The sequence below is a fragment of the Octopus sinensis genome, linkage group LG9 (genome assembly GCF_006345805.1).
Source record: "Octopus sinensis linkage group LG9, ASM634580v1, whole genome shotgun sequence".
NCBI classification, from domain to species: domain Eukaryota; kingdom Metazoa; phylum Mollusca; class Cephalopoda; order Octopoda; family Octopodidae; genus Octopus; species Octopus sinensis.
In genome coordinates, this window is record NC_043005.1 from 33,671,359 (window position 1) to 33,685,649 (window position 14,291).

Here is a 14,291-nt window from a genome sequence, read left to right on the forward strand (position 1 = left end):
CTGTGTTTCTGCCACTGATGTTGTGTTGTGTCCCTGGATAAGTTTCTAAAAACTCAACAGAACTGCCAACTGCAGCAAGTTTGAGGGGCTCTAAGGAGCAACAACTATGTTAGTAACTTGCAATACTGGGTTCAAATCTTCCAATCAACTTGAAGGCATGAGGTAATCTCTATGTTGTATTCTCTACAAAACTAATGAAACTGAAATATTTCTGATACAAGATTATAAAAATATAACATTGTACTGCAAAGTGTTTAATAGTTGAAAGAAGTTTGCAAACTTTTCCTGCATGACATGCTGATACACCTTGTTTGCAAGTGAAATAGCCAAGTGGACATGATTTTGGAAAACTTACCAATTTCAATCCATTATCGTGTCTCATTACATATTTGATGATTTCTCTTAGCTCTTGGGAAATGAGGTTAAAGCAGCACCTGCAAATGTTACCTATAACAGATCAGAGTCACCATTCAGAAATATTTCTTTCTCATTCTCTAAACATTATAAAACATGAACTAAACACCAAGCAAAAATTTATAGAACATTGCACATAACAGCAGCAGCAGGGAAATAATTTAGTGTCAGTGAACTTTAGAGACTACAACACAGAAAAACATTCTCACAAGAATAAACAACATCAACAATATTTACTGTTGTTAGGGTCACATTTACCATATTAGTTTGGACAATAAGTTGGTTAGAAATAGGAAAAAAAAAAAAAGAGCAATAACATGAAGAAAATAAGTAACAAAAAGAGTGAATATCAAATAAATGTTATTTGGTGCTAATTTGTTAACATTAGCTGCATGTTAAAACTCACAGCAGTGACTAGAAGACATTAAAAACGTAATTTTACTAATGACTTAATTGAACATGCATGCTTAAAGGAAGTACAAATGTAGAAGTTATTTAGCTGTGTATACATAAACACACACACACGTATTAGAAACTATGCTTAATCTTGTCTTGTGCAAATCATATTACAAAAAGCTGTGGTAACCAAAAAAATAAATAAATAAATAAATACATAAAATAAAAAGTTCAATTAAATGCAATTTACAAGTAAACAGTCAACAATAATTTTAGAAATTTGGTGGATGGAAGAGCCCAGGTTTGTCTTGTTTAATTACTTTGGTTTTAGAAGCACAAACAATGATTAAAAACTCATGGAACTGTGGCAGTGAGAGAACAGATGAATTGACAGAAGCAAACATGGTTGGCAGCATTTCCATGTAAGAGAGCAGTCAACAACAATGTTAGGTTGAAGGGGGAGGGGGAAAACAAATGGTTATGGATTCACTGATCTGTAGCAAAAGTGGACAACAGCTGGAGATATGGATCATTAAATTAAGGAAATGCTCAACAGAAGTGACTGTCCTGCAATTATTTTTTTTAAAGTAACGTATTTTGGTTGAAGCATAATTGGTAAGAACTTTTCACTTTTTAAAATAAATTTGAACCAGGAAAGGATAGAACATAGCATCCTAAGCTTAAAGAACCATTTTCTTTTCCATTTCTTCTTTATTTTTTGTTCATTTGGAAGGTTCTAGAAATGTCATATTTTTAGCAAAAGTTTCTGAAGATTCACAATGCATATGGAGTGATACCAACCATTTAATCATCAAATGCTGTGAGAAGTCTTGTATAAGAGACAGAACACCATATATTTTAATAGAATTTGAACTTTGAATAATGAGCATTACAGTACAGGAGTTTCTGACTATTACAGAGAAGATGAAGGGAAGGAAAGGGAAAGAATACCAAAAGGTAAAATGATTCTACTCCTGCCATAAATGATATGGAAAAAAATCCAGAATAAAGATTCCAGAATAGAACAAGGATTTCATAATTAAGCATAGAGATGCATTCACAAAGAATTATTCAAACTGGAGAATTCTTTCAGATAATAACAGGCATTCACACATGGCAATGTGGCATTTTAATAAATAATTGTAAGTGATTTTACTTCGAGCTATGAGATGACAAGTGCTTCAGTAAAGTCACAAACAGTTAATAGATGGGGGATGTGTACAACTTTAGTCATTGTTGTAGATGTAACAAACAGAGGTGAAACTTTACAAATAAAACTAATTTTGATTGTATCGATACATATGATGTACATGAATGCTATGTATGAAAGTGTGTATATGACAATATATATATATATATACAAACATACATACAAATATGATTAAATCATTCTGGTGTTGGCCTACAGATTGAAGAGATGGCACTTTGTATCCCATAACAGTACTGTGTCCATGGCAAAAATACTTAACTCTAAGTGGGTCAGTCCATATAGTTGTAAATAGGATTTCACAAGCACAATAAAATAATTAAAAAAAATTACTTGCAATAAATATACATTGAAGTGATGAAGGTCACGAAACTGACTTCTTTCAACTGGCAACACCCACATAAAAAATTTTCCTCAGTGCCCCAGTGACCAAATGAAGTCTAGGGTTCATCACCATATATAATAACCCAAGGAGGGATCAATCAAAATAGGTCACTGAAAACTGAAGATATGTTTTATGTTATGATGATGTGCAATTTCATTACAAGCTGAGGTCACAAGGAAGTTGTGTGTGTGTGTATTTATGCATGTATGCATGCATACTTATTTCATTTTGATAAAATTTTCAGATCCTGAAGTTTCATGCAGATAGAAATAGCAATATTTCAGGATGTATTAAAATTACAAATGATATTAGTAACATTCTCTGCTATTTGTAAGACTCTCATCATCTTATAATAATAGTGTCACTGGAAAATTACTGATTCCTTCAGCATGAACCTATGTTCTAGAGATTCAACATGAACTCAAAAGAATTGTTTATTCACCTTCTTGGGGTCGAGCACTCATTCATCTAGTTCATTACTAACATACACAATTTATTAATCCCCTCCAGTAAGATGTTAATTATCTAATCTTTCAAAATCAGATATTGATATACAAGTGACTGGCCATATTCACTTTAGAGGTTGGGAAAAATGTGAGTTTCCAAACATCAACAATTTCGGCAAGAATATTTTCTCTTCATTAGAATCAATGGCTAACTTTGTATCTTGTATTTGGTACTTTCTTTTATGAGATCAAGAAGTTGACACATTTGTGACTGAACCTGGCATGATTTGAACTCAGAATAGCAAAAGCATCCAACAAAAAATACTAACAGACAAATAAACCAAAATTCTGTCACAAACTTAGTTTGCCAAGAATTTAACCTTTACGCCATGCTATGAAAATAATGGTTTCTCACAGAGGCTTGGAACATAAATTATCAAAGAAAGGAAACTGGGATGTTTTTAGGAGCAATAAGCAATATATATGAATTGAAATGATTTCAACTGAGATGAGAAAACAAGTCAGAAATGATAATAATAATTGTCTTAAATTTTGGTACAAGGCCAGCAATTTTTTTAGAGAGAAAGGATAACCAAACATTGTCATACATCAACCCTAGTACTTGACTCATACTTAATTCTATCAATCCTAGAAGGATGAAAGGCAAATTTGACCTCTGCAGTTTTTGAACTCAGAGCATAAAGAGTTAGAATAAATGTTACTGACAATTTCACTGGGTGCTAATGATTCTGCCAGCCTGCCACCTTAGTAATAAGTTCTCACTGAGACAGATGGCAAATTACTAAAGGAAGAGGGGGAGTCAATCAAATAAACTTCAGCATATCATGAGTACAGTAGAGAAGGTGATACTGGTGGGATTTGAACTCAGAAGCTAAAAAGCATGATGCATTTAGTACAGCACCACTACCACAATAATGAGCGGTGTATATCTCCTGCCATTGTTATTAATAAGGGTGCATTCTTTGAGGGTATGGGGGAAGTGGCTTTCAAAGAAATGTGCAAATAAAAAAGGGAGGGACACAATGCAGATTTAGTAATAATAATAATAATAAATTCAAATTTGAATGTGAAGAGATTTTAGACTCAAACTTAAATATATATCTTTTGCCACATCTTCCATAGATAATACATAAATGCAAGGTTATGTGTAGATGAATGCCTAAGTTTCTTTTTTAAGAGTGCATCTACTGGCTGTGTTTATAGCATGTAAATGTATACATGTTTGATACAAACAAATACTTATTTTAAAATAGTATTAACCCCTGAATTCTTTCAAGGAACAAAGAAAATATTTTAAAATGACTGTATTCTTGAAAAAAAAATGCCCCTAAATCAGGCAGAATGACTAAATAGTAGAAAAAGAAATGTAATGTTGAAGAAAAATGGGATTCACCATACCACATAGAGGTGGGGGAAGAAAACCAAACTGTTGATGAGTTTCCTTATAAAGTATGTAAATTTTAGCGACAAGTTACTATTCCAGAGAAATGCCACCTAGTTATTTCCCCTGAAATGTTAGTCATTCAATTCATTATCTCCCTTCCACCTTCTGCTCGCCCTTTTCTTTCTATAATAGCAATGCAATAGGGATTAAAGGTTCTTCTGGTTTATAGTTCACCTCTTGGTGTGGCTTTGTGACATGAAATTTGGTTGAGTTTGGATGGTATGGGTTTGATGTGCTCAACTTCACAACCCTGATGTGGATGGCTTTTAATGGCGTATGCTCAGGCCACTAGATGTGGAAAGACACAAATTTGATGGCTGTTGCTGCTGCACTCAGGAGCATACAACAGGGACTTGTACCTGCAAAAAATTAGAAAAAGAAAATGATTTTTTATTAGTTTGTAACTATGATGATGATGATGAAGGTGGTTTTCCTAGAGAGCCCTTTTAATTTTACGGTAACTATTTGGTACAATGACTAGTTTATTCAACTGTAATTAATTGCTCATCAATATTTTGCTACTACAACTTGCATTAATGGTGAACACGAAGAACTACCACTACTCATCTCAATCCATTATCAGCAGCACAATTCTCCATAAAAGGTCTTGGAAGGGCACCCATAGTTTACCATGCCATGAGTTGGTTCCCAGATGATCTACTGGCAGGTACAATTTATACATCACTTATTGTAGTCTGTATTTCAGGAGCCAAAGATAGTGGTTCTTCGTGGACAGCTGTAGTTATAGCAACTAAAGCCTAGTGCACAAAGAATATTAATAGGATGTCAGTAGTCAGACCAGGGTGGACAAAGCTCCAAGATGCAGACTGGATATGACAGTTGTTGATTAATTACAATCTTCCTACTGCCTTCTTGGTGGAGGTGGGAAATAAATGACCCGGTCCATTGATTATTAATGATGAAAATCTGCCCAATTAAGTCCTAAATATACTTGTTGTTTAACCATAACTAAATCCTGCAGTCTTGTAAAAAGAGGAAGATAAAAAGATTCTGGCACCCAATTTCAAAGTATTTTTCCTCTTAGAGAGCCATAGGAAGGTGCAGGTGTGGCTGAGAAGCCTCATTTCTAACTATGTGATCTTGGGTTTAGACCTACTGTATGGCATCTTAGGCAAGTGTCTTCTACCAAATCAGTCCAGAGTTACAGTAGGAGACACTTGCTTAAAGTGCTATGCAATGGGATTGAATCGAAAACCACATGGTTGCTAAGCAAGCTTGTTAATCACACAGCCATACTTGTGTCTGTGTATGTATAAAATTTAGAATACTGTTTTCTAAAAGATGACAGAATGCTGACTGTTCTAAAAGTGGCCCAGTATAACAGTAATTCTGCTCCTGCTTACCTGTTTGGGCATACCTCATTCAACTGTCAGGAGCAGTCCATGCAGGTGGATGTAGAAAAAGAAGACAGTAGACCAGCAATCCTAGTATCCCTGAGCCTTAGCAATCAATGGAGTTACTAGGGTTGGGGTGTAAAAACCCATATAGTTTGTGCACCTGTGCAATTTATGCAGGTGATTTTCAGGATAAAATTTGTTAAAAAAAGCTACTACTCATGTAAAATTTGCACCCAATAGTTCAGAATTGCCGATATAGCCAGGGAAAAAAAGGTTTTCAATTCAGTTGTATTCATAATTTCACTTACTTAGGATTAGATTTTATTAAATAAAAATAATTTCTGTTTAGCAGGTATCACATTGAAAGCTATTAAATTACAAAATGTTTATGTTGTTCATAATAAACTTTATTTTACATTTCTTGTCCACAAGAAATTATGTCCGATCTTTAGCATACTGCTGTATGTCTTCTCAAATCAAGGACATGATAGATTTATATATTTCATTTGCACTTATATTTAGTGGTGTGCAGGACTGTATTTCAGAAGTTCCAATCTCCAACACTTCTGACAATGGTTGAGTAATTTCTTAATGAAGCAATTTTGAATTTTGCTTTTGTCTTTTTATTGCTTTAATTCACATGTGAAGGCAGGTGGTTTCACATACAACTGTTAGAGCACTGGACCCATGACTGCAAGGTTTGATTCCTGGATTGGGCAGTATATTGCGTCTTTGGGTAAAGCACTTCATTCTGCATTGTTCCAGTCTACTCAGCAGTAAATGCAGTTGACTATTAATGCATCTCTCTCTCTCTCTCAATATCTCATCCTCAATGTTTCATTGGATCAGGAGGTGGGGAGTCTGAAACTATATAGGCAACCTAAAAATTTTAGCAAAAGCACAGTTCAAGTGATCAAGCCATATTCACATGTGATGGCTAAGCTTTAGTTATATTTTTTACTCTTCACAGACTGGTTGGAAGTTAAATCTTGATGAAGAATTCAATAAAGATTGTGAAGAGTGAAACCAAATTGAAACATTGCCCATATTACATGGATTAGTTTACTGATGAATAGGTGAAATAAATAATACTGAATCAGTAATGTAGGGATGGTACTTGCAAGTCTAGCAAACTAAGACAAACAGGGTAATGTGCCTAGCTTAGGAGCATGGCATAATGACAGCAGTTCTGTTTGAACTAACAAGCATGGAAACAATTAATGCAAGACCTTAATGGTTGTTTAATAAAAGATAATATACATAATAAATAAATAAAAGCAAAATTATTTCAAAGCACTCACCTGTAATAATGTTTACACAGGCTAACATTCCCTGATTGATAATGGGACAGGTCACACCTTGAGTTTATGAACCCATCGCCTGTGATTATGTAGCTGTATGAGATTGCCTAAGCCTCGTCCACATTCTCGACAATGAACAGGTGTGCAATTTCTCTTTCGGTGCTGATCAAAGTAGTATTTGCATATAAAACAATATTTACACTTGTCACAGAAAAACAGGCCTTCACCATTATGCTTCTTTTTAATGTGCAGCTTTAGAGAATATAACCGAAAGAAGGTTTTTTTACACTTGCTGCATTGGTGCTTGGCTTCTTCATGCACACCAATCATATGCCGCTGGCAGGCAGATCGATTGGGAAACTTCATGCCACATATTGCACATGTGTCAGAGGTCACAGCATATTTTTTGGGTACTGTTGAAACAATTTTTACAACCTCTTTCTCATCAGAACTGCACACTTCCTCAGTGACTGTATACTCTTCCCCTATAGTTTGTACCCCAACATCGAGGTATGTATTCCCATAGCCATCAGCTGAGACAACTTCTAGAGGAATGCAACTTTCTTCAGTTTCAATGTCCTTCTGAATAAGAATAATGTTAGATTCAGCTGGATTAAGCATTTCATGCACCCTCATAGAATTATCAACAGCTTCAACAAGGCATTCTTTATCTGCAGGTTCACCAGAAGCAGTTACTGTTTCTTCATTTTCTACTTTTACCTCAGAATCAGAAACCAAACTAATCAGTTGAATTTGCATATGCCATTCATCTCCCAACTCACCAACTGTTTGTATATTTTCTGTTTTCACATCAGTGACAAGACCTGTGGTATCTATATCACCATTGGCAACCATCTGCATATGCCAGGCAGTATCCAATTCTGTGTAGCCAGATTCAATTACAGTCTGTTGTGACACAACAGAATCATCGTCTGATGGCTGATTGAATGATAAACAGCCCTCAAGTATTACTGTGTTTTCATCAGTGACACCATCTGATGAAATAATAGTTTCTGTTTCTTCATCAGGGCTCTGGTTAGCAATTAGCATTTCAGAATTGTTTCCTTTTTCTAAATTAAGAGTGCAGTCAAGATCTGAGGACTCTAAGTTGCTGTCACGGATATTTGAGATAATCAAGCCACACTCATGGCTTGCCGAGTCAACTTCCATAATGATGTTTCATACCGCAAGAAATAAATATATGTTTGCACCTATAAAAAGATGAAATAAAAAACAATATCATTACATTTGAAAATCACAATACCTGCAACATCATTATCAATATAGCGAAGGATGCCATCATGCATTGCACAATCTGCAGTCCCTACCCTTCCTACTGTAATTGATTCTTTTAGTCCATTTTCTACAGAATCTCTACAAAATCCACTTTTCTTCACTTCTTGGCCAAAACGATTTTGTGAACAGTATTCCTGCCAAGACAACCTCTACATTTCCTCTCCACCTCACACACTAAAACTCCTCTATTTCTATCCCATTCTACTCCATCAGGTGTGAAAATACATTCACATGCTTGAAATTAACATGGCCACCAGCCTGATATTATCTCTTCCATAACTTTGAAATAGAGCTACCCTCTATCCTCGCCAAATTATCAATCTCTTTCTCACTTAACAGATTACTCAATCTTTGGAAACATGTTACAATGTGACCCAATTTCCAAGAACTGCAACCCCTCTATTCTTGCCAACTAAGAATCTTCTTGCACTCACTTCTAATAACTTAAAAGTGATGAAGACAGTCACTAACAACTAACTTCTTGAATCTCTTCTCTTTCTCTCTCTTCTTAAAGTTTGTCCCTGATACCAGCAATTCCCTGGTGTGTACCACATCTGCTCTTAAAACCAGCTAACTGTGGTCTCTGCCTGTCTTTCATCTCTTCAATCAAATTACCAACACAGTATGAACAGATGAAACTCTCTCTCTCTCTATTGTTGTAATCCAACATTCAGGTCCCACCCCACTTCTTTGTCCAATATCTTAATAATCTATTTGTTATCACCATCAACAATGCCCACTCCTACACAGATTACACTACCCTTTAGTCATCCCCAATCTTCTACATACAAGCATCATTCTCATATATCTAAACTCTTTAAGCCATATTGACCAGATGAGCAGAGACCTTGAAAACATCCAGCAATGGAGTCAATCCAGTTTTGTTTGCCTCAACAATAGAAAAAACATAAACAAACAATCACTGCACATCTCAAGAAAAGCATTATGATACTCCCCACAAAATGAACAGACTGCAACTAGAACCCACACAACCCTTTCAAATAGGTTCCACCATCAATAAAGATCACTCCTGGTGGACACACACAGTGTTGCTATAAAAAAGGCTATATCTCAAAGACTGATTTTCTTCTTCAGAACCAGAAAATATCACAGCTCCCAATAAGTATTAACCATCAATAAAACTTAGGTGGTGGATGAGGTGGGTACAATGGAGTACTCATCCTTCCCCATCTGGAATGGTGCTGCTGTTATGTACATAGTCATCCTGGATCATATCCAAAGAAAGGCAACTTATCTGATTGGTATAAAGTCATTCACCAACATCCTCCAACCTCCAGCCTACAGATAAAGTGTCTCCTCCTCCTGTCTTTTTTATTACTACTATAGTGGTCTCTGCTCTTGGTTTCCTGTTCCCACCATTCAGGCTACACCACTTTTTCTGTCCTCTACAGACCCACACTAAACATTACACCTAAATCCTTCTTGCCCTAGATGTTGGATTCCCATGTTTTTCCTGAAACCATCAAACTGGAACAGCTATAGTAGTACACAGCATCAATCCCACCAGTCTGGAGTACTTGTGAAGGACATGGACCCAACCTCTCCTTCCAGATCAAATCACTAACAATAAAAAAAATGTCATGTTTGAAGATACAAAGCGAGATGTTAACTGAATCCAAATCTAGTGAAAACTGAAGGCAGAAATGTGCAACAGTGACTATTCCCCATTTTACAGCACATCAAATTAGGAAAAACATGAGTGAAATATATTTTATTGACATGAGTATGTGCAAGCATGGCTGTGTGGTTAAGGAGCTGGCTTCCCAATTACATGGTTTTGGGTGGCACCTTGGGCAAGTGTCTTCTACTATAGCTCCAGGCAGAATAAAGGGTATTTGAGTGGATGTGATAAAAAGATACTGAAAGGAACCAGTGTGTGACAGTATATATATATTCTAACGTTCACAGAGCCATACCTGTACCAATTATATACATATCTACCTAACTATATATATATGCATAAATGTAATTGTTTTCCCAAATAAACAGCACTTCATGTCTGAGGCTCTGATGAAGCTATAAGGTGTTACTCAGGCACTCAAGTATAAGCCCACTGCATTTTATAGCAGAAACAGCTGAAAGCTATTGAAGTTCATAAGATAATTGTTTATTCCTTTGTTATTTCATTTTCTTAATATTCCTCAGTAGTTGACTAATGCTCCTTTCTGAAGTACATGTATTCTGAGTTCTATACTAAGTTATTAGTTTCACAATGCCTAAGCAATACACACATACACAATCAAATTCATGATCATCATCCAATGTCCATGCTCCATGCTGATATAATCTCAATGATCTCACACACATACATCATATGTGTGTATGTATGTCTCCTTGCCTTGACATAGTGTGTTAGTTGTAAATGAGTGCCACTTGTTTCTAAACTTTTGAGAAAACATATCTGACCATGGTGAATTACCTTGATTGGAAATAGGTAAAGGTTAGGAACAAGAAGGGCAGCTGGTCCTAATAAATCAACCTTAAATTTCATCTGGCTCACACAAGCATGGAAAACAACAATGACAGTAATGATAGAAGGCTGAAAGTTAACAACAGTATGATTTGAACTCATCAACTAAGTGGGTAGAAATAGACACTAAGCAGTATTTATAAAAATAATTGTTGCTAAAATAGGCACAGGGAATGACATTTTAAGGAAGGAGCTAGCTGGTACCATCAACCCCAGTACTGGACTGGTGGCAGAATTTAAATATAATAATATATTGTAAAGTGATTGGCATTAGGAAGGACATCTAGCCATAGAAACCATGCCAAAACAGACAATAGAGTTTGGCACAGCACTCCAGGTTACCAACATAGAGAATGGATGATAAACAATGATGAATAATGATGTTTTACACTTATACTACTACTGCTACTAATAATAAAAATAATGATTTCTTATTAATATCATCATCATCGTCATTTGACGTCTGTTTTCCATGCTGGTTTGAGTTGCTTGGTTTGACAAGATCTGGTGTACCACAGAGTTGCATTGTGCTCCATAAAGATTAAGCTTCGCCGGTGGCACGTAAAAAGCACCATCCGATCGTGGCCGTTTGACAGCCTCGTCTGGCACCTGTGCCGGTGGCACGTAAAAAGCACCCACTACACTCATGGAGTGGTTGGCGTTAGGATGGGTATCCAGCCGTAGAAACATTGCCAGATCAGACTGGGCCAGGTGCAGCCTTCTGGCTTCCCAGACCCCAGTTGAACCGTCGACCCCATGTTAGCATGGAAAGCGGACGCTAAACGATGATGATGATGAAGCAAAGGTAAGACAATGATAATAAAGCTAGATTAACACCTAACTACACAATTTACTACAGCTTTGTGTTAAGCACTAGAGAGAAAAAATTCTTCAAATTATTCCCCAATCGCGCAGAAAATTAACATTGCTATAATAGATTTGAAAATAAAGTTAACCGCTCAATTTCCCCATTATTAACTAGTTTCCATTGTATCAAAGAAAAGAAAAAAAGTGAACGAACGAGTTTCCAACAAATCAAAAGAACCTATCGATTAGAAATCTCAGAACCATATATACAAACCAATTCTGAGAGGGTACAATTCTAGTGACTATACTTAACTGCACAATATATTGAGAAATTTTCGATATAATTATAATTCCTCGATATGGGCGTTTACAGAATTTCGTTTCATGCAACCTCTGTAAACTGTTAACATTAAAAAAAATATTCACCTATTATTTGATAAAATGTGGAATCTGTGTGCAAATTGGTGAAATGTACATTTCACCATATTGAGGAATTTATCGTCTAAACAGCGTTTTCAGTCTGAAGGTTTTTGCTATTAAAACCTAGAGACGTAAAATACGCAAATGTCAATAAAAATATTGGGTCTTAACAACCAAACTTCCTCCCCTTTACCTACTCTTCCAATTCCTCAAAGAGGGAACATTTCCACAAAAAAGGAAGGAAAACATTTGGAAATTGTTACAAAAGACCAGCTTAGCAGTTTCGACATAAAAAATACCAATAATGATGATTTATGGTGAGGAGACGTAAGACCTTGTAGAAACGAGCAATATCATATTGGTACCAGTCAACACCGAGCCTATGATTAAACGTATTCCATCCATGACCATGTCAGAGATGTGTAACTGGGACTACAGTATCTAAAGTGTCCTCACATTTTTTAAGAGTATGATTAGGGGAAGGTTTATTCGCTATTTCTAACAGACCAATAGACAAACAATATAGAGGATCAGTAACTGGTGAATAATACCTATTTTACCAATACCGGAAGGATGAAAGGGAAGGCCCAAAGTCGACAGGGGAAAACCGACCTCTGTAATTATGGAGTTATGTATTTGATCACATTCTACTTTTCTTGTCTCCAAGAAACTACACGAATGAAATGTCTACAAAAGGAGGAGAAGGTAATATTGATACTGAAAAGTGACTGAGAACAAATAAGGAAAATCTTCGTTTCATTTAAAGAAGTTTATGTATTTGGTAGAATTCTCTTTCGTCCGATAACTGGAACAATATTTCAAGAATAAGGCTCTAAAATATTTGGTCTTTTACAATATTTAATACATACAAAAACAGGAAAAGAACAGCGATCTAATTAGGTAGGCGTTAGAATGTATTTAAGTAGTTGATGACCATTATGATCTGATCAGAATTATAATTTACATCATAAAATATAGAGAGAAAGGAGGGAGATCGAGCAGAGAAGTGGATTAAGATAATCCTAGTAAGTTAAATACAACAAAGACTGAAGTAACAAAATACAGGAAATGCTAAGTAAATAAAACTAACGAAGACATATGAATGATATACAATGTTGAAATTTGATCTTGTTGCAGATTAATAGAAGACAATTGCTTAATATAATTGATTATTATAGCAAGAAGAGTGTTATATCCAGGATTGACGTCATTTAAAGTAAAGGAACAAAGATTATGAAATCGCCTCTCAGATGTGACTGTTTTAATAAATAAAAATAAATACAAAAAGAAAAATACATCTAATCAAGGAAAACATCAAACCGTAATTAACGAAGAATATAAGCCGATATTATAAAGAATTCTCAATAAAAAATCTTTTCAGAAAAGACAATTATAGAACACAATGCCAAACTGGCCAATAAATATTTGTTATAATGTTTATAAACATAACATGAAATATATAAATATCAGCAATAATTACAACAAAGCCTACAAATACTTACCTTTAAATAATTATTTTTGTTGGAAGTTTTCACAAGAAATATAATCTGGCAAAATTTGTAAAGTTATTTGAATGAAAGAAAATCATTTATTTGAAGAAAACCAGATTTTTAAAAACTATTGACACCTTATTATCTCCCTTGACTAAAGAACCTGAAAAGGTAGATGAACCGTATCACGATGTCTTGAGTATTCTGATTTGTTGAATTTTGTTTGCTAAAATAACAAGCTTTTTCATTGGTTTAACTTACTGTAGTATCTAACTAGTCCGTGTAATTAATTATCTTGATAGTTCTATTTTTTCAGATCATTTATAACAACATGGAGCTGTAGACAGGCATCTATTTATTTATATATAACGCATTTTGTGAACAAGAGCGTCGTTGGTTACAAGGATCCAATGGACTAATTGATGGTCCAATGCATTTACGTTCATGAAGTAACAAGGAATCATGAATGCAACACAGACGGAATAAATAGCACCGGATATTTTTATTAGTTTGCACCGATTTAGCTATTTTTCGCGCCGTAATACATATCTGAGAATATTTTCAATAGTAAATATCAACAAAATATAAACACACATTTATATGTGTATTTGTGTGATGTATATATATATATATTTAGTACACAAACTTCGATGAGTAAATTTTGATCCTTTCACCCGCACAATTTTCACTTAGAAAGAAAAAAAAAACTCGCATTTTTTGCGTGGAATCAAGTACCATGACCGAGGCTAATGCAATTTCGCACCTCTCCTTGAAAAATGCATTTTTTGGAAAAAAAATTCGGATTCCTACGTTAT

The 14,291-nt window shown here is 35.1% G+C and overlaps 1 protein-coding gene across 2 annotated transcripts; it reads right to left on the minus strand.

Moving 5' to 3' along the window:
• Positions 1–757: 757 nt before the first annotated feature.
• On the minus strand, positions 758–14,053 carry LOC115215558 (zinc finger protein 239). 2 transcript variants are annotated; one of them, XR_003882005.2, is made up of 3 exons: positions 13,489–14,049; positions 6,973–8,183; positions 758–4,672 (listed from the first exon to the last, which is right to left on the minus strand). XR_003882005.2 is itself a non-coding variant. In XM_029784757.2 (3 exons), exon 2 carries the CDS (start codon positions 8,140–8,142, stop codon positions 7,024–7,026), a length of 1,119 nt encoding a protein of 372 aa, XP_029640617.1. In that variant the 5' UTR covers positions 8,143–8,183; positions 13,489–14,053; the 3' UTR covers positions 758–4,675; positions 6,979–7,023. The 2 variants fall into 2 exon arrangements, 1 of the variants encoding a protein (XP_029640617.1); XM_029784757.2 differs by having other exon boundaries at positions 758–4,675; positions 6,979–8,183; positions 13,489–14,053.
• Between the last annotated feature and the right edge of the window lie 238 nt (positions 14,054–14,291).